At 41.9% G+C, this 25,320-nt stretch overlaps 1 protein-coding gene across 3 annotated transcripts in view; it reads right to left on the bottom strand.

Moving 5' to 3' along the window:
- TTC7A (tetratricopeptide repeat domain 7A) overlaps positions 1 to 25,320 on the bottom strand; it is a 195,325-nt gene that overhangs the window by 56,953 nt on the left and 113,052 nt on the right. For all 3 annotated transcript variants that reach the window (XM_056852546.1, XM_056852545.1, XM_056852547.1), the window contains exons 16-18: positions 8,519 to 8,635; positions 2,981 to 3,078; positions 693 to 827 (exon numbers count right to left, since the gene is read on the bottom strand). In XM_056852546.1, the coding sequence (XP_056708524.1) occupies positions 693 to 827; positions 2,981 to 3,078; positions 8,519 to 8,635 (350 nt within the window). The remainder of the gene's footprint in view (positions 1 to 692; positions 828 to 2,980; positions 3,079 to 8,518; positions 8,636 to 25,320) is intronic.

Here is a 25,320-nt window from a genome sequence, read left to right as displayed (position 1 = left end):
GATGAGCCAAGTCAGCCACAAGGAACAAGTAGATCCTACTTCTTGCTGAGGTTATCAGCTGAGATTTGCTAAACACAGCTGCAAAACTGAAGGGAGTTTAGTGTGCAGAAATGCCTGAGTTTTGAATTTGACTGGCCCAATCCTACATTTACATCTGGAGATGAGTTATCATTACAGACCTGCAGTTTCCAGGCTCCTTCCCAGGTCATGGAAGGTCAACCTGTGTATGGTCACAAAACTACAATGAGCCTCCTGGGATTCTTCACTTGGACCTCTAGCCCTCTAAAGCATTTATATGGTTTAAGGAGCCAACAGAGCCATTTTTTTGGGCCACACACAACAGGAGGCTCATATCGATGGTTACAAGCTCAACTGGAAAACTATACTGAAAGCTACATGAAAATACATGAGGCCTTGAGCTGCAAAACAGATCACTGGAACAGAATAGAATCTTCAATAGGACTTGGAGAAAAATGTCACATTCCTTAAACAGCTTAATGTGTGGAAATGGGCAGGTAAAGCTTTTCTTGACATGGTAGTACACAACACCACCCGGTAAATAACATCACAGTGAGCTTTTATTAAAGAGGAAGGACACGGTTTATCCAGGCATTTGGCAGAATTTGGAATCTGCAATTGAGAATGACAGCAAACATCTGGCACATCATAAAAAGAATATCCAAAAGGCTTACCAGCCTGCAACCAAATCTGTTCAAGAGTTGTCCACAGTTGCATAGGCCCTTGCTTCAAAGTAGTACTGTGCATGGTTACTTCAGACATGGCCTGCTCCAGCCGTGATGCTGCGATAGAAGAAGCTCGTTGGGAGCCTGAAATAGATTGGTACACAAAACTTATGTTACCACTCTAATCACACCACGGTCCTTAAGCCAACTGAAAATAGTGGGCTTGTTTCTCCATCCCCTTGGCAACCAGTAAGGGGCAAACTATAGATTATTGTGAAGAGTTCAGCAGTTTCACATTTGGGTTCTTTATATGAATTTTAGTCTATGGAAGGTTATGTTAGAATAAAAACTTATTTGTTTCTCTCAAGTGCCACAAGACTCCTGTTTATTTTTGCTATGACAGACTAACATGGCTACCCCTTAGGACTCATTAATTAAGAAATAAATTATCATAATCAGAAAGAAAACCAGATCACTCATGGGCTGCTGCTCAGATACTAAATCCAATGATAAATTATGTCATGTACCAGGAATCCATTAAAAATAGTCCACTTAGCATCCATCAAGGAGTCAGTCTGCTCACAGAGAGTTAGAATTCTCCACTCACATATAAGACTGTTTATTTAACATGGCTTTTAGTAGTAGAGAGGCTTCTTGTATTTGTTTCTGCTACACCCTTTTCACTGCTGTTGCTTTTATTTGTTCTGCTTTTATCCAATAACTTAAAAAAAGTCTCAATTTAATTTTTATTATAAACCGATTTGTTGTTTATCCAGTGAGCCAACTTGAAGATTCAATAATGGAGCAGTCACAGGATCCTGGCACAGATTTTGTATTACAATGATGCAGAACTTTGACTTGTGCAGTTCAGTCAATAGCATGCATAGCCCAGCACACATGAGATAAGTGTTGTTCACATTACTGGACACAGAGATTATCTGAGTTTCTAAGAAGTGACCTGTCCATAGTATTAAACAGCAGGCCAAGAGCAAAGGTAATGCTTTCTTCTCAACAACTGAATAACATACAACCTCATACCAGTTTATTTATTTGTGTTATTTATAGTCCATCTTTTTCACTGAGGTGGATTACATAATGTAAATCAGTGCAATCAATAGGATGAGGAGACACATGGAAACATGAAGCTGCCTTCTACTGAATCAGACCCTTGGTCCCTCAAAGTCAGTATTGTCTGCTCAGACCGGCAGCGGCTCTCCAGGGTCTCAGGCAGAGGTCTTTCACATCACCTACTTGCCTAGTCCCTTTAACTGGAGTTGTGGGGATTGAACCTGGGACCTTCTGCATGCTAAGCAGATGCTCTACCATTGAGCCACATCCCCTCCCATCTAATAAACAATGTAATAGGACTAGAATTACAGTAATCTGAAATGAGGCATAAGTATTAAGCATATGGAATTACCAAAGTAGAAATATGTGATCACATAAGCCTAAGGCAGTTTTTCCCAAATGTTTGACACTCAAGGCACTTCCCCCCCCCCCAAATTATAATTGGAAGCATGCTTTACACTTAAAACCCAAAAGGATGACTTTTAAAGCATATGCAAGAGTAAACGGCTCTCCTTTATCTCTCTACATGATTCACTATGCTAGGCATACTTCCAATAGGAAGGAAAAAAGCCTAGAGCCATGACTTCTATAGAGACACAGTCAGCAACCTCCTCTGAATTTCTGCCACTATTTTGGGAGTGACTGAACGATCTAATAAAACTTGATGCAGGGGCACAGGAGAATTAGCTTCCCCCCCACCCCAGTAAAAACATGTGAACGTGGCAAAGCCTCAAAGAGAGACTCATGCAGAGATAAAGAAGGCAGCCTCTTCTGTGACATGTTATTCTGACACATAACTTTTAATTTTTTATTATTTTTAATAAAACACATACAATTCATATACATCACACACTCCTCAAACTCCATGTCTACAACAAGATCCTCCTCAAATAACCAATAAAGCGGTCCTACTACATTCTATATAATTTAATTCTATTCTTTTAATCTAAATACACACTTAATTCTTTAGTAAATCAAATGCATAAACGTTTATTCTTTAGCCTGCCTTTAATCTGACTTGTTTATCTTATTTAAGATTGCATTGACTTAAAATGTTAGTACTCCTGAACTTTTAATGTATTTCATTCATTTATTTCTCATGTCACACCACTGGGAATGAATGCCTAAGGCAAGAAACCATTTCCAGTTTTTGTGGGGGGGAGATAGTCTACCTTTCTTTGCACTAGAGTTTGGCCACAAGCAGACTTTTTTAAAAAAAATTCTCTTACCAGAGTCCGTATCGTGGGCATCAGGAAGTGTGAGATACATGCTGTTATGTTTCTTGACAGGTGGCACCTCGGTCACACTGCTTGCTTTCTCAGAATCACTGTGAGGAAACAAAAACAGCAATAATGTGATAGATGGTGGCTTACAGAAAACACAGGGCATTTGGCAGGACTACAAAATGAGCATCAATCTGATCCAATTGCCACCAGGGCTGACAGCAGAAACATCTGTGTGTGCAAGATAGTGGCTGTCAAAATATGCTGAAGGGAACAGTTCTGCTGAAGTGAAGGGAACTGTTAGTGTCACTAGCAGCACTGTTTGAGCCACGTTGAGGAAGAAAACTAGCAATGTGGGTGGTGGTAGTGGTGATGGACACATTCAGAGCAATTTGGCACATTTCAGTCAAGTACGCTTTCCACCTGCTGTAAACCTGGCTCTTTATCCCTGCTTAGTAGAGACAATCCTGTTTCTGCCTACAATCATATGAAAAACAGAAAAAGAGGCTTTTGAGTTCCAAAGGGCACATGGTGGTGTTCGTGGATCTTCCACCATCCATTTTACCCCCCACAACGACCCTGTGAGGGGTGTGTGTAATGTGCCGTCAAATCCCTTCCAACTTATGGTGACCCCAGCAAGGGCCTTTCAAGGCAAGCGAGAAGCAGAGACAGTTTGCCATTGGTTTCCCCTGCAGAGTCTTCTTTGGTGGTCACCCTTCCAAGTACCAACCCTGCTTAGCTTCCGAGATCTGACGAGATTAGTCTATATTATGGCACCTTTCCTCCCCCTGTGAGGTAGGTGAGGCTACAAGAAAGCAACTACCCTAAGGTCATCCAATGAGGTTCGTGGCTACGTGGAGATTAGGTCCTAGCCTGACACACAAACTACTACACCACACTAGCTCTCTCTTGCTGCCTTTAATCCTCATCAGAGGCTCCCCGATTTGGAATGACCATCTACTCTAGAAAAAAATGCTGACTATTATCATCACTGTGTAACAGTAATATGTCTGGCCCTACAGTGCTAAAATAAAGAAATTCACTTCCATCTAATTTGAAGCCCCTTGAATCCTGAAGAAGAGTTGGTTTTTATACCTTGATTTTCTCTACCTTTAAGGAGACACCCACAAACAGGTAAGGGTCTATTACTACTTAGAGGCCTCCTCAGGTAAGCAGTTAACATGATGTTGAAAATTCTGTCTCATCAGAAGTTAAACTGACTATAAAAGATAACAAACAGGTCATAATTGTAGAGAATAACAGACCACAGCTGCTTGTATAGGTTTGCCAACTCCAGGATGGGAAATTCCTGGAGATTTAGGGTAGAGGCTAGGGAGGAAAGTCACCTCAGTAGGTTATAATGCCACAGAGTCCACCCTCCAAAGCAGCCATTTTATCCAGGGAAACTGATCTCTGTAGTCTGGAGAGTAGTAATAATTCCGGGAGATCTCCAGGCTCTACAAGGGAGATATAAAGCCTACACTTGTAGTATGCCAAGCTTGGTATTTAGCTAGGAAAACCTGCTGCAGATCTATTCACCAAGCACACTCAAAAGAAGTCCTGGCGCTGTTACCTGGTTGCAACTTAACTAGAAAGGGGAAATTTTATCACCCAGAACTAGGCTAGGACAACTAGAAGTGGGTTTACCAGGAACTACAGCAAGCTCTTGGATAGCTTCAAGCAAGACTGGAGCAGCGCAGTCATGACCCTAGCAAGTTTGCAAATGTCTATTTGTATGATTAACTGTTTAACAGGCGCATTAACAGTGTATATCCAAATGTTTAACTGTTTAACAGTGAAGCCAGCCCCCACCCTCAGGAAAGGAAAATGGCCCAGTTTAATATTTGTCCAAGCAATTCACATACATTATCTCATAAATCTTTACAACAGCTTTGTAAGGCAGGCTTGTATTATTGACCCTATAATGCAAATGGGTAGGGGGGCACTAAATTGAATGAAAGAAAAGCTTGCCTAAAGCCACCAAGTAAGTTAATGGCAGAGTTAGAATTTGAACTGGGGACCTCCCAGATTGCCTGCCCAGTGCCCACCCTCTGAGCTACTATGAGACAGCAGTTCTACATTAAAGCAGGGATCATATCCTATTTGGAAAAATAAAAAAAAGCATTAACAAGCTCAGAATGGTTTGATAAGATCTGGAAAATAATTTTAATGGTTAAATTGACATATAACGCCTGAGCACACAGAATGGTGAATTCTGGAGCAAATAATTTCTGGGAACGCTGGTCTGTATTTCTAATGTACTGAAATTCTAAATTCTAGGATGGAATCTGCACCCATGAATCCTTTGGTATGCTATAACAGATGATGCGAAACCAGCTTGTAAAACAGATTTGATTATGAGAATATATTATTTAATAGAGAATACCTGCATCTAAAATCAGGGATCGCTCCCCATTCTCATACAAATGTTTATTCATCTTGTAAAAATATCAATCAGCACCTGTTTTTATCATTGGCTGTTCTATTCACCATACATTGGCTTTATACCTCCCAGATATGACCTAGGCCCTTCCTTGCCAGCTGCGCAAGCACCCAGCAGTGTTTATCGTTGTGATCCTCACAACCAAAAGCAATAGTGTCTTGCAAGATGGCAAGGGCAAGAAATTTGTCCTACATTCTCCTCTGGAAAGCTGCCTTCTCACTGCATATCAAGAGCCACAGTGATCCTGAGGCTGAGGTTGATTTTGACATACACTTGCCACTTAGGTTCTTACTTTAAAGATATACAAGAAGCATGAGGAAAGAATTCAGCTTTTTGTGCATTCTTCCCTTGTCTCTGTCGACCAATAGCCTACTGACTATAGTTTGATTTATTTTACGTTACCATCATTTTTAGGAGGTAATATGTTTACCTTTCCATTCATCATTTTTCCCTTTGTTATCCACCTCAGGAGTCATGTGGCTGAGACAATTTGTTCATATGCAGGACCCTTCTTGAATCATACAGACATCATCAGTGTTAATGTGCTGTTTGAGTGGATAGCTTTTCACACAAACATGCTGATTAAGTATACAATACAGTCACAGTATTATGGCTAAATATGATACAACTGTATTTCTCATCTAGCATAAGGGAGGGTATGTATAAAGAATGGGTGTGTGTGTGTGTGTGTGTGTGTTCGCCATCAAGTCACAGCTGACTTATGATGACCCCGTAGGGTTTTCAAGGCAAGAGATGTTCAGAGGCGGTTTGCCATTGCCTGCCTCCCTGTCAGGACCCTGGTATTCCTTGGAGGTCACCCATCCAAATACTAACCAGGGCCAATCCTGCTTAGCTTCTGAGATCTGATGAGATCAGGTTAGCCTGGGGCTATCCAGGTCAGGGCATAAAGAATGGTTACCAAGCAATTAAATATTTTCAATTAATGGTCTGCTTCTAACTAATCAACATATTAATTGATTAAATTGACACATAACAAAAATTCAGTGAAGGTGCCTTCTGAAGACCTTGAAGGAAGGAGTTTCCTCTTCAGCATGTGATTGCTCACAATTTAATAAACAAACCTGCTACTTATTCTGAGAAGGACAGGCCATCACTCACATTTTCTGTTTCATCAGATGCGCAAATATGAATTATTCTCCATTATGGCAATATTTCAGAATTTCTGTATAAAGAAGTTCAAGGCCTATCTTGTATTGTTGAAGATCCAGGCTTACAAGCAATATTTAAGTGGGGCACTAATTCATTAGCCTGTACAGTAGTGATTAGAGAAAGAAATGAAGACATACTTGGAGAAAGGGTTGAATAAAGAAAGAAAATCTTTGAATCCTATAATTTTTTGCAATCATTTGACTAATTAACAGTGCTATCTTAAGAACACATTCCTCGAAGTAAGCCCCTCTGAATAAAGATGAGTAGGATTCAGAATAGGCCTGTTTAGGATTGCTTTCCTAAGAATATCTATTTAGAAATAAGTCTAATGTTATTCAATGGGGATTATTGCCAGGAAAGTGCCCTTAGGATTGCAGTCTTATGGTGTGTTTGTGTTTGAGAACCAGGCAAGAGTTCTTGTCTGGACATACCTTTATATTTATGCATGCCAGTTAAGGGTGACTTCAGATCAGCTCCAACTGGCCCTACCGCCTTGATCTGCAATCCCATAACAAGGAGAGGGTTGCTTTGAAAAGCAATCATTAACAACAATTAGTCTGTGGGTTGGGTGCTGATGGAAGGGTGCTGCAGCCTCTCTGCTGGGAATTGTACCAGAAGGCCTGATGGTCCCTTTCAGTTCTATGATTCTTCAAGTGAGGCTTGACTGCAGCTAGTATTATTTCCCGGGCTCTAGTTCCTATAAAGCTGGCTGGTTATATGACACTGTCTCCTCCTAGTTTCCAGCTGGTATAAAGTAACATTGCTTCATTTGCTCAGTAGTTTCTGCAAATTTCAGGTCTCTTGCTCATGCACCTATATATAGATTTAGGCAGGAATCCTGGACCCACTTACATGATCATAAATCTCCCTGACCTCTGTAGGATTTACAAACATTTAAGTGAGTATAGAATTGCAACTTTGCATGCTTAACATTTTTTCATCCCTTAAAAAAATGACCAAAGATCTTTAACCTCAATGTACTACTCTTGTTCAAGCAGCATTGCAAGTGAGTCTGCAACAGTTACAAGGTTGCCAACCTCCAGGTGGTGTCTGGAGATCTCCTGGGATCACAACTGATCTCTAGGCAACTGATCTCCAGGCAATCAGTTCACTTGGAGAAAATGGCCAGTTTGAAAGGTAGACTCTGTGGCATTGTTTTTTATGTTATTTTTATTTTATTCAATCTATACCCCGCCCTTTCCCAACCAAGTTGGGCTCAGAGCGGTTTCCAACAATCAATATACACAATACAATATATAAATTAAAACTATTTTACTAATCAGATTAAAACTGGGCAGTCTAATTTAAGATCTACTATATAATACTAAAAATAATAATATTTTTTCCCCTGACAGTGAGATGGGTTCATAGACAGTAGTAGGCAGAAGACCGACAGTAATCTAGATGTAACAAGTCCTCAAGGAATTGAGACAAGAAGAGATCCAGGAAAAGGAAAAGGACCAGCAGAGGGGGATGAAAGGATAAAGACAGAAGAAAAAGAGAAGAAGGGAGGGAAGGGGAAGGGAGGCCAGTTGATCTACTAAACCGTTGCTGCCTCAACTGTATGCCTGGCAGAACATCTCCTTCTTACAGGCCCTGCGGAATCGAGCTAAGTCCTGCAAGGCCCGGGTCTCTTTAGGCAGAGAGTTCCACCAGGCTGGGGCCAGAGCCAAAAAGGCCCTAGCCCTGGTTGAGGACAGCCAGATAATCTTGGGGCCAGGGACCACTACTAATTTATTTCCTGAGGACCACTACTAATTTATTTCCTCTCTGGGGGGTATATCATAGAAGGCAGTCCAGTAGATACAAAGGTCCCAGACCATTTAGGGCTTTAAAGGTAAGCACCAAAACCTTGAACATGATCTGGTACCCCATCTGGAGACAGTACAGCTGGCAGAGCACAGGATGAATATACTCAAAGAAAAACCTACCTGTGCTGTGAAACACTATATAGTGTCTGCCACAGGTGCAACATATGCCTGCATGTCACTAAAGCCTCTTCTGGTCCTTTATCCACCAACTCCAGCTTCACCTTGGTGAAGAGTAAGCTGTAAAATTAAAAAACAAACAAACACATAGCTATCATCATGGTCATGATATTTCCATCTGCTGAATGTAAGCCATTGAAATCTAGGCTTACTGCCATTCCAGGTGTCACACCTTCCTGTGGCCTCAAACCAGGTCACCTTCTTCACAACCTAGGAAAGGTTCCCCTGGGTTCTTCCTTGGCTTGGAAAGTGGTTCTTTCCCCTTTTAGTCCTTGTTTCCTTTTCAGCTCCTAGTTTCCTGTGTATCCTTCACACCTCCATGCCTTCTACACCCCCAAGACTCCAGGTGCAGTCTAGGGTTGCCAGCCTCCAGGTGGGGCCTGGAGATTATCCAGAATGACAAGTGGCCTCCAGATGACACAGATCAGTTCTGGTGGAGAAAATGTCTGCTTTAGACAGTGGGCTCTGGCATTATACCCTGCTGAGGTCGAGGTCCCTCCCATCCCTAAACCTAGCCTTCCCAGGCTCCATCACCCAGATCTCCAGGAATTTCCCAACCTAGTAACTCAAGGTACAACTTATCTACCTGGTAAGAATCCTTTTCTTGGGATGGCCTCACTCTTGGGCCAGCCCCTCGCCACTCCTTTTGCCTGGGGTTGGGGGGGGGGGGTCCCTGGGCCTTTCAAGCCTGCCCTGCACCTTCAAAAGCTCACCAGGCTCGGCAAACCCATGGGTCTTTCAGAGGCTGAACTGGGCTCTACCACCCCACCTGCCCTTGGGCTGTTCCCCCACCCTCACCTCTGGCAGCTCCCATCAATCTACCTCCTTCCAGAACTTCTCCTGGGCTGCTCCAGGCCTGTCGCGTCCAGGATGTCCCTTTGCCCGGGACCCTGGCAGTTCTGACAGTGCTGCCTCCTCTCTCCCAGGCTGCCCTGCATGAGGTCACCTCCATGCTCCTCTTCCCTCCACTGCCTGGAGCCTTCTTAAGCCCCCACAACTCGCTTTCCAGACTCTCCCTTGCCAGTCCATTGCTGGCTTTTGAAGGCCCCAGCGGCCAGGGCAGGCCCTGCTCCACTGTTAGTGGCACATGACTTCCAGCCAAGCCATTAGGTGCTTCAAACAACAGGCCAGATCCTGCAGGACCTCCCAGGCAGCCACACCAGGTTTAACCCCCAAGACTCCAGGGTTTCTGTTGAAATGATATTGGAAAAATATTCTGAAATGTTGGAGAGCACAGAAATTCTTCAAGGATTTGGCCCAACCTAGGAGCCTGTCAAGCATATTACTCCTGCAACATGGAGGTTAGGCCTTTGTCTGACTTCACCACTGACCTTTCCTATCCTTTACTTTGAAAATATGCATAAACCAAGCAACAAACCAGTATGTAAAAGATGAGCATCTCGCTCCATATAAACCTTCCATTTTCTGACATGCACACAGCTCAACTGCAGGGTTGTCAGCTCCGCGTTGGGAAATACCTGGAGATTTTTGGGGTGAAGCCTGAGGAGGATGGGGTTTGGGGAGGGACTTGAATGCCATAGAGTCCATTTGTCAAAGTGGCCATTTTCTCCAGGTGAACTGATCTCTATTGGCTGGAGATCAATTATAACAGCAGATCTCCAGCTAGGTTTTTTTTTTTTTTTTTTTTTTTTTTTTAAGATTTCAGATTTTTCTGCAAACCTGAGGCTTTTCTCAGGTTTGTAGAAAGATCGGTCTTGTCAAACAATGACCCCAATCTCTGAATTTAAATATCCACAGATGGGGCCTATTCTAAACAGGTCAATGCGTGCAAGTTCTTTGCTTCTCATTATAGTGAAAATGTGTTTATATTCACCATGGGAAAGCTTTGTTATGCGAACATGCCATGTTCAAAGATACTAACCTGGGGTAATTCTCTTTCAAGAGGCCAGCATAATTTACTGCAAATCCAGTGCCTAAATTTAGCATCCACATAAGGAAGGTACAAATTAGCAAAAAGAAATGGAAGCATTGATATCCAATGCTTTAAGGGCCGCTTCCAGCATCACATTTTACTAGGTCCATGGGGTATTAAGCTCCATGTGCATTGGTGCAGTTTTTGAATGGAAGACTCCGTGTCTATTTCAGTGATGAGGCATCAATGTGGAAAACTGTTTCCCTCACAATATGTGGCACAGTGATGCAGCTGATACATAACAATTTTCATTTATTGAGGATTTTAAAACAAATAATACACATTAGATGAATATACAACTTATTGAAATTTCTAGTAAATAATTTGTATTAAATAATTTCTTTAATTAATTTATCTAAAATAATTTCCTCTTGCACCTGATGAAGTGAGTGCTAACTCACAAAAGCTTATGTTGAAATAAACCTTGTTACTCTTTAAGGTGCTCCTGTTTTATTTTACTATAGCAGAGTAATATGGCTGCCACTCTTGAATTAGTGAGAACAAGTGAGGGCCTGAAAGGACTTGCGAGAGGCATCTAATTCCTCCCCCCACTCTTTCTTCTTTCCATTTCCTGAAAGCCCCCATAGCCTCTCCCCTTTTCCTGCTTCCTTCTCTCCTTCTAGGATTGCCAACCTCCAGGTGAGGTCTGGAGATCTCCTGGAATCACAACAGATCTCCCAACTATAGATATCTGTTTCCCCTTAGGGCTGCCAGCAATAGGTTGGGAAATTCATGGATATTTGGAGGTGGAGCATTGGGAGGGCAAGGTTTGCAGAAGAAAGTGACTTCAGCAGGGAATAGTGCCATAGAGTCCGCCCTCCAAAGCAGCCATTTTCTCCAGGGGGACTGATCTCTGTCATCTGGACAGCAGTTGTAATTCTAGGTTGATCTCCAGCCTGCACCTGGAGGTTGGCAACCCGAGTTCCCATGGAGGAAATGGCTGCTTTGGAGGGTGGGTCTATAGCATTATACCCCTCTGAGGTCTCACCCCTCCTCAAACCTAACCCCCTTGTTCGTATTTGCTCACATTCTCCTGCTTCTTAAACAAGAACAGTATATGATGGAGCATATTGCCTATGGACATTTTCGGTGGCAACCAGATGTCATTACTTATCTTGGAATACTGATTCCTAGAGATATTACGCAAATGATTATGCTAAATTCAAACAATCTAATTGCAGATATATCTTTGGATTTGGACAGATGGACAACTTTAAACTTGTTTCTATGGGGGAAAGTAAATACACTCAAAACGAATACTATACCTAGGATCATTTATATTTTACAGGCAATTCCTTTCTATACATCTTGCAGATATATTTATTAAATTAATACTTTGTTTTGGAAGTTTATGTGGGGTTCCTTACTGCCTCTGATTTCTTTAAAGAGGAAGCAACTTTTAGTCAACGAAGGAGGATTTGTTTTCCTGATGTTTGTTTATATTATCAGGTATACTTGTTAACTTGTACTAATTATTGGGATCACTCCTTGCAGTTGGATTATCCATCTTGGGCTCTTTTGGAGATCTTTTGTTGGGTGCCCCTCTCTAAGTTGAACGCATTAGGGTCTGCTTATGCTAGAATGGGTCCCATCCCTCTTGCAATTTCTGCAACAAGAGAACTATGGTGTATAATGACACGACAATATCAATTTGATCCATTTTCACATGCAAAGTTATCATTATGGGCCAATCCAGATCTAAAAACTGGAAAGAAATCTTTTTTATGAAAGGCTTGGACTGATAGGGGGATTTTTTTTACTTTGGACCAATTGTTTGGCACAATTTATTCTACAATTTGTAGTCATTTATTTTCATTTCAACATAACAAAAGGAAAGGAGAAAAAGGATCTGCCAATAGATTACATGTACATGGCATATGTAAATGCATATAATGATGCTCAAATGTTTTTGGTTTTAACGAAAAGCAAAAATACACTGCCTTGAAATCCTAGGAGGATGGTTCAGAGGACTATGAAATAGTGTTAAGAGCCTTTTTAGGAGGGTTGGATTTTTTTTGCATTTAATGTGAATAACTGTTATTTCTGTTAGCAGCAATATTTTGGCTTTAAAAATGTTTTTTATCATGTTCTTGTATTTTATCATCCTGTCATTACCTATAAGGACTCGTCTTTTTATTAACTATACATATACCAGCCATCTTCCCAGACGCACTCAGTGTTTGTGGAACTTGAAATCATATTAGAGAATCAGAAAAGCTTCCAATTTCTCTTTCTTGCCTTCTTGGTTTATATTGAGTCCTTTATTTTTAAAGACAGGCAGCATAAACCATTTATTCTAGGTAAATATAAACCGTCTCTTTCATTTTCATATTGCTTTGGCATTACTTTTCTAGTAAGTATATTGCTTTGGCATTACTCTTCTAGTAAGTATAAAAACTTCCCCCAATGCCAACATGAAAATAGGCAGTAAATGCTGTATAAACAAATTCTTCTTCTCATGGAAGGCATCATGAAAGCAGCAGACATTTCCCTCAGAATATTCCCTTTCTCTGAGGATCTCAAAAAATTCTTCTGCAAGTGCTTCCCCCCTCCCAACCTGGGCACAGTTCTTTGCATTGTACTGGAACCCGTTTCCTGAGTTGTAGGAGTATCTTGCTGAGTGATGTAAGGAACCAGTCACTGAGTTCCCCACACAAGGCAGAGTCACTTCAGGAATCCATGATAACACTGAAAGACATTCATTGCATTCCTGGGGGAGCTAAACTCCTTTGGAGGTGGTGTAACCCATACACTAGAATCCGTGCCACTTGCACCATGCAAACTGGCACTGACGCCAGTGCGGGGCCACTTATGCTGGCGCTATGGACAGCGGCGGCAGCGCGGCAGTTGGGCGCCAGCATGGCCTCCCACCAGCATTCTCCCGGTGCAAGTCCCGCCAGCATCCCAGGAGGCGTTTCTGGGGCATTCTAGGGAGCGGAGCTGCTGTTAGGCACCTTCCTAACCCCTTTCACGCTGGGAACACCCTGTAATGCCATGGCGTTGCTGCAACACCATTTTTGGTGGCGCAGCATCGTTGTTTGCAATGGGGCCTTTTCTCCCATATTTGGGTTAAAAAACACACCTTTTTTTCCACCACGGAGGCCATGAAACCTCACTGGAGGTGCCATGGTGAGGCCAAGGCCACACCATCCCCAGCCGCTGCGGCTCTCAGGAATGGGCTGATTGTGACATTGTGCTCCACTGTTGCTTGTGCAGATAGGCTGCTTGTGCCAAAGTGGTCCAATTGCATTGTATCATCTTGCTGGCATTGTGCCTACACAGTACAAAGAAGCTGTCCAAAACCAGCCAAGGACACAACAGATTACAGTGAAAAACTCTGGAATTGTGCCTGCAGTGGGGACCAGCCCATGGTGGGGTGGGGAGGGGAATGACACAGACGAATTGGCCTCAACTTAATTGATTACAAGTTACTCAGGTCTTGGTGCGGCATAAGCTAGGGACAACAGGTGTAGCTCACAGTTCAACTGTGTGTCTATCATTCACACCTTTTGCTGTGAGTAGCACCAAAGTCTTACCAATGATGATTATGTTTGCTAACTAAAGCACAAAGCCACTCTTAAAGCACACTTTGTACAGCATACACTACTACAGCAGCTTCAGTGGTGTCTCCGGCAACAACCAGAAAGAGTCTGAGTAATATCTATGTGTCCTTGAACACATATACAGAAGGAGAAGAGTTGGTTTTTATACCCTGCTTTTTCTCTACCTTTAAGGAGTCTCAAAGTGGCTTACAATCACATTCCCTTCCTGTCCCCGTAATAGGCAACTCGTGAGGTAGGTGGGGCTGAGAGAGTTCTCAGAGAACTGTGACTAGCCCAAGGTCACTCAGCGGGCTTCATGAGGAGGAGAGGGGAATCAAACCCAGTTCTCCAGATTAGAGTCTGTCACTCTGAACCACTACACCACGCTGGCAGGGGAGTCATATTCTAGTCAGAGCTCCTAGACGTGTTAAACATTTGCAATTCACAGTTTAGTGCTGTGGGAATGTGATTGGGTGTAAAGCACAGAACGACTTGGTAATAAGCCCTTTTCAGGACATCAGACCCTTTCTTTGTTAGTGTGTTATTTACAGCACCCACAGCAAGACAAATCGCTATCCTCACATAAAGGAAAGAAGCAAACCCATCCTTGCTAGCAGGGAATAGTTTCTTCTCCAACAACTGGGACATGTGCACAAGCACTGGACTGAAGGAACACAGAATCTCCAAGAAAAGGGGGGAAAGGCAAGAAGAAAGGAAGGGAAATAAAGGGTATACAAAATGGTAGGGGGGCATCCATTTGGTTCCCCTAACTAGTGTATCTGGCATCCTCACAGCAAAACACTGATGAAGGGATAAAACTACATCAGGCTATACACTGATAGGCCTTGCAAGCACTGCAAAACCCCAGAGTATTCGCTTCTGCACTTCTGTATTTGCTTCTTATCAGCCTCACCAATTAACTGAAGGCCAAATTTTAATCTGTGATTGGAGGTTTGGATTATTAAATAACCCAGGTTAATTGATCAATGATTACAATACTGATGACGGCCTTTCATGTTGCTTCTTGACCTAGCTTTTACAACTAACGATTAAGTAACAATGTCAGGTAGGGTAGAAAGGAAGGAGTCATGGTTCTTACAGCTGCTGTGCTAACTGATGACTTCTATTTATCTCAGTGGTGCATTGTCAGAGATAAAGGCAGCATTATGTCCTAGAAGCAGCCAAATCAGATAGCTTATGTAGGAGAATACTGGCAAAGCAAAATATTTCCGTTCAGGAGTAATGCCATCTCATATGTGTTCTCAAAAACAAGTGGAGTGGAAGGTAGACTGGAATCCTAAGGCATATGGCCAAACCAGTATGCACAAATTAAGGCTGTGGCAAAATGACAGGTATCCTGAGAAGTCATAATGTCCTTACGGTATATTTGTATTCATTATGCAAGGAGAAGTAGCAACAATAAAAACCCTCTGGCACAGTAATATAAAATTCTTAATAGGTAGCCTGACACATTTATGTAGCTTGTACATTAGTAAACATGCCACTAACAATAATCCACTGACATTGTCTACTTTCTCACTACATCTGCACATTAAAAATACACTAGACTGATATCTGCCAAAAAAAATCTATTTCATTTAACGTACATAATACAGAGCATTAAAGCCACCTGAAATATTCATAGTCATCTATCCTTTTTATGTTGGGGTTTCAGTTGTTTTTTTATAACTAGGGCTACCAGTGAGATTAATCATTCTAAAACCATATATAAACATATGAATTTGTAATCAATTAACTGATTGATTAAAACACAATCAGTTAACCAACTAAGATTTCTTTAAGGAAGTGGTAGACCTGGTTATTACTATTACACTTGATATCTTCCTGTTTAGGAAGAATAGACTCAGTATGCATGCTACACTACTCAATCCCAGAAAGTACATAGGGGCTTACTTGATTTGGGGAGAGACTATATCTCAAGGTAGAGTACATGCTTTCCTTGACTCATGTGCCAACATGTCAAAATCTAAGCATTTCAGACTATAGGCTGGGTATGATCTCTGCCTACAACTATGGACAACCACCACCAGTATGAGTGAACTACATGGATCAATTGCGTGTTACTCAATGGAAGGTATCTTAATTTGATGATCACTTAAATCTCTACTTCTGAAATTATTGTGATTTCTTGAAAAGAGTTGGTAAGGTACAAAGGCTTAGATGGAGGCAGCATCTAGTAAATACTAGGCATCTTATATTTGTAACCCTCAAGATCCCATGTGGACAGAACCTGTAAAATGAGGTAGATGTAGAAGATTGGTGAAAACCTCGACATACGACAGGGACCCTTATAACCTTGCAGAAGAATAGTAAGGGCCTGATCATACCCCACCCCCCACCCCCAAGAAAACACAGTGGTGAGAGGGTGATAATTATATGTTTCCCTCCAGGCACTAGGGATTTGTAGTGTTTTGCTAAAAATATGGATAGCTGTGAAACTTGAACATCTTACTCCTCCATCCAGATATGGTCCTGCAATGGAAAAACATGGAACTAACTATACATTCGGTGACCTGCATGGATCATAACATACATAGCTAATCTTCATGCTCTGTGAGAACAATAATCTTCCTTCTTCAGCTCATTTTGAGGATAAATGAGTTAAGGATTGTACAGCATTTTGTTCTTTAAATATTCAAATTATATATACACATGCACAAGTGGGACTTGTCAGACTTATGGTGGTAATTTCCCTTCCCCATTTCTAGCGGTGGTGCTGGGGGACTGCTGCTTAGTCCCTTGGCCTGTGGGGTCCTGCAGGTTTCCATTTTATCCCCTATGCTGTTTAATATCTACATTCAACTGCTGGGTGAGGTCATCTGGAGATTTGGGCTGGGTTGTCACCTATATGTGGATGATACTCCGCTATATCTCTTGTTTCTGGCTGATCCAAGAGGGGCTGTAGAAACTCTACCAGACAGCAGTGGACATCTTTGGAGGTCCTTCTTCAGGTACTCCTACTGTCTGAGATTAGGCGGGTTTCATGGCACCAAAATTTTGGAACTTTCTTACCAGGGAGACTCATCTGTCCTCTTCTGCTGTTTGTTTGTTTGGCGTCCCCTCCCTTCTGCCAATGTTTAAATTGTTATAGTTATATTTCTGTATGTATTTTAGCTCTGGTTTTGTTTTAATGGTATATTTTCTGTTGGTCTTAATATTTTTTAAGATGGCATTTATTATGTTTTAATTTGTTAGCTGCCTTGATGGTCCGTATGAGGGCAGAAAGGTGGGATATAAATTTTTTAAAATAAATAAATGACCACCGAAATCTTACAAGACCATCTCACAAGCTCTTGACAACCATTTTACATTGCTTAATTAGTCCAAAATGGCTGCTGAGGTAGTTGTGAGAGACCTCAGGACAAACTATTTTATATTTATTATTTCTTCCCCCAATCTGTTCTTGGCCTCTTGGAATAGATGTGTGTGTATAATTAAGAATAACTGGGCACCGGGTATCTGTGTTACTATGTAACGCTTATGCATTTTATAAGACAGAAGTGGGAAGAACCATGTTTACCACTCTAAGCTTCTTTGATGTAGAGCAGGACAAAAATGTGATAATTTTAAAAAATTGACAATAGCGATCTCTTTTGTTTAATCAGCTGGAGCTGACTGTGTGAATTGTGAAAGTGTCCTTAAGTTGTACTTGCCTGCTGTAGTCTTCCCATTACCTCCAACACATAAAATGTGTGAGAGAGCGCTCCTTTCGTTGTACTAAGAAAATAGCATAGCTTTTTATAGAACCACAGAAGTGCATAGGTAAGAAGCCATTTTGCACTGGAATCAGGCTTATTAGCTTTAACATTTTCAAAATGCAGTATTTTAAGAAGCGGTGGGGGGGGGGGACCTAATGTCCTGAAATGTCATTTCAGTAAAAAGTACAAATATTATTTAGCTATCAGGTAGAAGCAGCAGGGTCTTCTGTATGTCCGTACCATCTATCACATTTTTATATCCAGCCCTTCCCCCCAGGAGCTCAGGATAGCACATATTGTTCTCACTGCCTCTGTTGCATCCTCACCAGCCCTGTGATGTAATTTATTTATTTACATTATGTCACCTCATGTCAGGCCCTGACCTGGATGGCCCAGGCTAGCCTGATCTTGTCAAGGAATACCAGGGTTGATATGCAGAGGAAGGCACTGGCAAACCACCTCTGTTAGTCTCTTGCCATGAAAATCCCAAAAAAGGGGTCGCCATAAGTCGGCTACGACTTGACGGCACTTTACACACACACACCTCATGTCAGGCTCAGAGAGGGTAACTGACCCAATGTCACTTAATGAGTTTCATGGCTGAGTGAGGATTTGAACTTTTCAAGTCCATCTCAGAGGATAGCCGTGGTGGTCTGGAGTAGAATAGACAGACTCTTTGGCTCTTGAGAGCTTATACCCTGAAAATCTTGTTGATCTCCAGGGTGCTACTGGACTCAACTCTAGCAAGTCTTAGTCTAACACTAGAACTATTATATCCCACTGCAGTGAAATGCAGCCTATTACTCAAATAGGCTTCCCAGAGTTACATTTCATGTCCTCACTGAAAAGTGAGTATTTTATTATAAGGAATGAGCACGTAGAGCTTTTCTATTGGCCAACGTAAATGCCTTTCCATCTAAGATGCTCTCTGGTAGATATTCCCAGATTCCAAGGCACAAACGTCTATGCTCTTGCAACTCTAACTCTATTGACACCATTGATCATATAATTTTAGAATGTCCTCTTTATGAATGTCTGCGGGAAAGATTGCTATCTACTTTATTAGCTACCAAAAGATTTTTGAATAATGATCTTAAATGTCAGTTTCCTTTGAACAATTCGATCCCTGAAATAACTAAGACGACGGCCCAATATCTCGCAGAAGTGCTTAAGATTAAAACTGCTTTTAATTAGTATATTTTATAATATCTTAGTTTATATGGAATTTTATTGTATCCGTCCAATCTATATTATGCTTTAAGTATTTTATATGAATTTATGATTATGGCATCGTAATTATGCCAATAAAGGTTTGTGTTTGTATAAGGAACGAGCCAACTCATGGTATTACACTGTCTTACCTATATTTATTTTTTATCTCACATTCCTCATGGTAGCATACAATAGAAACCAGAGGAATACTAAAAATGTCAGTGCTCATGAAAAACCATAAAATCCATCCCAGTCATAACCATCCACTAGTATTTACATAAAAAACAAATAACTGAAAAAGAAAACTGTTACCACAAAAACACTGTTAGATGGTATCCTGAAGTTTAGCTGAGGATCGTAACTTCCATGCACATTACAGCTTCTTTTGCACCAATCCAGTTAGTGTCAAGGACCACCAGAAGATGCATGGGCCGCTTTCCACATAATATGAAGGATCCAAGTGGAAAGCTCACAGTGGATAAGCTGACACAGAGAACAGGTTTTCAATGGCATCAACGGAATATGGGACATAATGAGTGGATCTGCCCTAAAAAAGCAGTGTTGCACTTAAAATGATAGAATCATAGAATTAGAAGGGACCACCAGGGTCATCTAGTCCAACCCCCAGCACAATGCAGGAAATTCACAACTACCTCCCCCCACACCCCCAGTGACCCATACTCCATGCCCAGAAGATGGCCAAGATGCCCTCCCACTCATGATCTGCCCAAGGTAATAGAGTCAGCATTTCTGACAGATGGCCATCTAGCCTCTTCTTAAAAGCCTTCTTCTTAAAAGTCTGTTCCACTGAGGAACTGCTCTGTTAGAAAATTCTTCCTAATGTCTAGATGGCAACTCTTTTGATTTAATTTCAACCCGTTGGTTCTGGTCCAAGCTTCTGGGTCAACAGAAAACAACTTGGCACCATCCTCTATTTGACAGCCCTTCAAGTACTTGAAGATGGTTATCATATCACCTCTCAGTCTTCTCCTCTTCAGGCTAAGCTCCTTCAACCTTTCCTCATAGGACTTGGTCTCCAGACCCCTCACCATCTTTGTTGCCCTCCTTTGTTGTAGACAAGTTAGAACGTGTCCACAGGAGGACAACAAAGATGGTGAGGGGTCTGGAGACCAAGGTGGTAAGCTCTCCTTCCCTGGAGGTTTTTAAGCAGAGGCTAGATGGCCATCTGTCAGCAATGCTGATTCTATGACCATAGGCAGATCATGAGAGGGAGGGCATCTTGGTCATCTTCTGGGCATGGAGTAGGGGGTCACTGGGGGTATGGGGGGGAGGTAGTTGTGAATTTCTTGCATTGTGCAGGGGGTTGGACTAGATGAGCCTGGTAGTCCCTTCTAACTCTATGATTCTAAAGAAGAGAAGATACAGGATGCACAAGGTAAACAGGATGCACAAGGTAAACAAGGTAAACATTCACCTTCTTTTCCATATTACAAAGCTTTGTTGTTCTTTGTTGGCTTTTGCATTAGGAAGCCCTCTGCTTCATTCCTAAAGGGAAGATTGTTCTTACCGGCTCCATAGTCCTGCAGCAGATCTGCAAGGTGTCCAAGGTCAAAGCTTGCAGTTCAAAATCTTATCCAAGAAGGGAGATGGAATGAAGTTGGCCCTGGCTCCTCCACACCGCAGCTTCTGCTGATGTGACATAGTGCAACCCTCATCTTTATTCTATTTCCTATGCCCCATTAGTCACGTAGAGAGATTACTCAGACAATAATAGTGCCTCAGAGCAGGCCATACCCAAAGAGTGCAGAAAAGTATTTTAATCCCTGATTTGTGGTCTGCCAGCCACAATTTCTGATTTCCCAGTAAGGTTTAATTATAGGGAAACAGCAGACACAGTTGAAACACTGTCACGTGTTGAAAAAGATAGCCTTTGTCAAAAAAATCTAGAAAATGTACATCATTCCTTGCCAGTAATTGTCAGGCTTGCCCCATCCTACATAATGGAAGCACACACATTACTGTGTTTGTGTATTATCTGTCTATGTGTGTGCATGTGCTGAACATATTACACAGACTGTTTTATCCATTCTTGTCTACTCAGACTAACAGTGGCTCTCCAAGGGCTCAAGACAGTAGAAGTTATTTCTGACATTGCTGACATCAAACAGTCCTTGAGCATTTAGAAGAGGCAGCTGTGATTACTAAGAGGAAGCACAGGTTCCTCAAGAACAAGTCATGTCAAACTAACCTTATCTCCTGTTCTGAGTTACTACTTATTTCAGTAAGGCTTTTGTAAGGTTCCATGTGATATTTGTGTTGACAAGTTGGTAAAATGTGGCTGACAGATCACACCCAAAGAGTGCTTGTTAATGGTTCCACATTCTCTTGGAGAGGAGTGACAAGTAGAGTGCCTCAGGGATCTGTCCTGGGCCCTATGTTGCTCAACATCTTTATAAATGACTTGGATGAAGGAATAGAGAGGATGCTCATTAAATCTGCAGATGATACTAAATAGAGTAGAAGATTCAGGATGATCTTGACAGGCTGGAAAACGACTAAAATTAACAAAATGAATTTCAATAGAGCGTTCTACATTTAGGTAGGAAAAATCAAATGCATAATGACAGGATGCGGGAGACCTGTCTTGGTATGCACACGAGGAAATGATCTAGGGGTCTTAGTAGATCATACACTGAACATGAGTCAGCAGTGCGATGTATCAGCTAAAAAGGCAAATGTGATTTAGAGCTACATCAACAGAAATATAATGCCCAAATCACACAAAGTGATAGTATCACTTTACTCTGCTCTAGTTAAACATCATTTGGAGTACTGTGTTTAGTTTTGGGCACCAGAGTTTAAGAAGGATTTTGATAAACTGGAACATTCCCAGAGAAGGGCAACAAAGACAGTGATGGGTCTGGAGACCTAGTCCTGTGAGGAAAGGTTGAAGAAGCTGGGTATGTATAGCCTGGAGAGGAGACAATTGAGAGGTGATATGATAGCCATCTTCAAGTATTTGTAGGGCTGTCATATACAGGATGGAGTAGAGTTGTTGCCCCAGAAGGTCGGACTATAACCAACAAGTTAAAATTAAATCAAAAGAGTTTTTGACTAGGAAGAAGTTACTGACAGTTAGGGCACTTCCTCAGTAGAACAGGCTTCCTTGGGAGCTGGTGGGCTCTCCTGCTTTGGAGATTTTTAAGCAGAAGCTAGATGGCTATTTGACAGCAATACCGATTCTGTGACTCACTATAGGCAGATAGTCAGAAGGAGGGCAGGAAGGGGTGAGCCAGTGCTCGACTCTTGAGGCCCTTTATTATATGCCCAGGGTAATACTGATCATCACTTTGGGGTCAGGAAGAAATTTTCCTCCATACCAGATTGGCCCAGGGATCTTGGAGGTTTTTTGCCTTCCTCTGGGAATGGGGCAGGGTTCACTGGTTGAGCCGGGGGGGGGGGGCGTGGAGGGTTAGAATAATAGGATCATAGAGTTGTAAGGGACCACCAGGGTCATCTAGTCCAACCCCCTGCACAGCGCAGGAAACTCACAACTACCTCCCCACCCCCACCCCCACCCCCAGTGACCCCCACTCCATGCCCAGAAGACGACCAAGATGCGTTTTCAGACACAGGGGTGCACAGAATGTAGCAAAGAAAACACGTTTGCTGTGATACAACATGTGAAGCTGCATCCTCAGCTGCATTCCACCTCCCTGTTCCCTCCCAGCAGAGGCATAATAATGTTGCATGGATTAGATAGTGTTTGTCAAGCCCTTTGAACATTACTCAAAAATGCTAAGGTGCTATTATTGTGCACAAGAACCAAACCCATCTCAGAAGCAAAGAAGTCTTTTTCTTTAAAGCAGCTTGCAAAATGCAGCAGCATATATGTTCACTGAAATATGAACACGGCAGATATGGATGCCTACTTCAGGTGCTGGCTCCGTTCTCTTCATTGGAACGATCCCTTCATTAGCTGCAAACTTTGTTGTGTTGCTATAGCTACTTTCATTACGAGTGGCCTTGACTAAGCCATGAGGCATTTGTTATATATAAAACATAACTGTACACAGTTTCAACAGCAAAGAGTTAAACAATATGCAGAAGAGAACGAAACAGCCAGCTGCAAGTAGCGTATGCGCAGTACGTGCTCCTCTTCAGTGGGCAGCAGCATACTACCTTTAATAGTGTTTTAAAAAAACACTGTAATTCTCCAGCTCTTTATCAGTGCAAGTGGGCCAGAGAAACCTGATATTTAAGATCCCATTATACCTAGATTTTGGGTGCCATAAATCAGTTATATATATTTAGAATCCATTTTTCTCTCTTTGCAATTTAGATGCTAATCTTTACTGAAGGAGGAGCTATTAAATGGAATCAGTTTTGCAAGCCATGATGAAGAAATACACTGTTTATGGCTGACTTCGAACAAAGTGTTTCAGTGGGATGGTGCCAGGGAGTAGCGAGTTATTTAATTCACTGCAGTAATGAAGCTATCAACATCAGTGCTATATATCTAGACTTTACAACAACAAAAGCCGATAGAAGACTGAAATGCTATTTTTTATGTTCAGTTCTCTTTACCGCTGTAATTTTCAACAGTGCCATGGAGCGATTAATGCAATTTATTGCGCTTAGAGCAGCGCCCTTGGAAAAACCAGTGTGATGAACTAGATAGTGTTGGATTTAAACCATGGAGAACTTGGTTCAAATCCCCAATAAGCATGAAATTCACTGGGCACAAACCAGCCACTTTGGCATACTTCACATGCAATAACAAACGTTGTTTGCTATTACTTCCAACCACAAACTATGATTGTTTCTTTCTGCTCAAAGAAGAAAAGAAGGGGACAACAAATGGTGCAGATGGAAACAAATTCTTTAATAATTTTTGCAACCCCTATGCGTTTTGCATGCAGTTTCGTCAGGGGGATTCCAATAAAATGAAAAAATTAAGACGAAATAATAATATAAATATTAGTGATACGTGATTAAAAACATTTTTAAAAATATTTAGAAAATTATACATAGGACAATTCCTCTGGAAGAAGAAGAAGAAGAGTTGGTTTTTATATGTCGACTTTCTCTACCACTTGAGGGAGACCCAAACCAGCTTACAATCACCTTCCTTTTCCCTCCTCACAACAGACACCCTGTAAGGTAGGTGAGGCTGAGAGAGCACTAACAGAGCTGTAACTTGCCCAAGGTAACCCAGCTGGCTTCATGTGTAGGAGTGGGGAAACAAATCCAGTTCTCCAGATTAGCCTCCACCGCTCGTGTGGAGGAGTGGGGAAACAAACCCAGATCAGAGTCCACTGCTCCAAACCACCACTCTTAACCACTACACTACGCTGAGGATACTTCTGAATACATATGCATAAGATTGAGCTGTTGGTAAAACTGTGCATGTTGCAGGAAAGACAACATTTCAGACAACTAGACTTCAGCATATTATGTTTCGTAAGGCATGCCTGCATTATCTATCTGAATAACAGTGATAACACTGCAGTAAGTATTTGAGATTTTACTGGCAGCATTTTTCACATGCTGATAGTTGGGTGAGAACTGCAGCCTGTTGTTTCACACTCAGATATGCTTAAGACATTCTTATCTCTAGGTCAAAAGAGGTTGAAGGGATTCAGAAAAGCAAAAATTGCTAAGAACAAGGTGTTAGCATCCCTCTGTTGCACATACATATATGATCATAGGGGGCGGGATCCAGCCAGCTTTTTAATATAATTTCATCCATCCAATTCCCATCTCTGCTACAGACTCCATCCTGCATGGCTTTTGTATATACAGGTCTCATGATCCCCAGCATAGCTTTTTGGGGGTGGTCAAAGAGGATTCCCCCCTTCTGTTATCACTGGCCAAAAAGCTGGTTTAATCTGACCCCATTTTTCCCCCTGAAAACTTCCTAAAGACTTTAGTCTTTAAGAGTCTACCAGACTCTTGCTCTTTTCTACTGCTAGATCAGTAATACAAAGCCAGTTATGTAATAGGGCTGTCAATTCGGTTCGTCCTGAACCGAGAAACAGCCGAATTTCACCTGATTCGGCGGTTTTAGGTTCGGAACGAACCGAATTCAAAAAAAGGCGGGAAAACCACAAGCCAAATTTGGCGAGTTCGGGCAATCACCAAATAAATGCGGCAGGTTCGGCATTCCCGAACCTGCCTTTTCCCGGGTGGGGGGGTGTTAAACTGCACTGCGCTGCCTGCCCAGGCAGCGCGGAGCCCTTTAAGGACCCCCCGCCTGGCTTCCAGGGACTCCCTGGAACCAAAGATCCAATGAAGAGTTTAAACAAACCAAAGATCCAATGAAGAGTTTAAACAAAATAGAAGTTATAGTATGAATATGTGTAATAAACTGGGTAA

This window comes from Euleptes europaea, chromosome 7, assembly GCF_029931775.1.
Source record: "Euleptes europaea isolate rEulEur1 chromosome 7, rEulEur1.hap1, whole genome shotgun sequence".
NCBI classification, from domain to species: Eukaryota; Metazoa; Chordata; class Lepidosauria; order Squamata; family Sphaerodactylidae; genus Euleptes; species Euleptes europaea.
The sequence above is the reverse complement of the archived record's forward strand: the minus strand, read 5'-3'. Positions and strand labels throughout refer to the sequence as shown.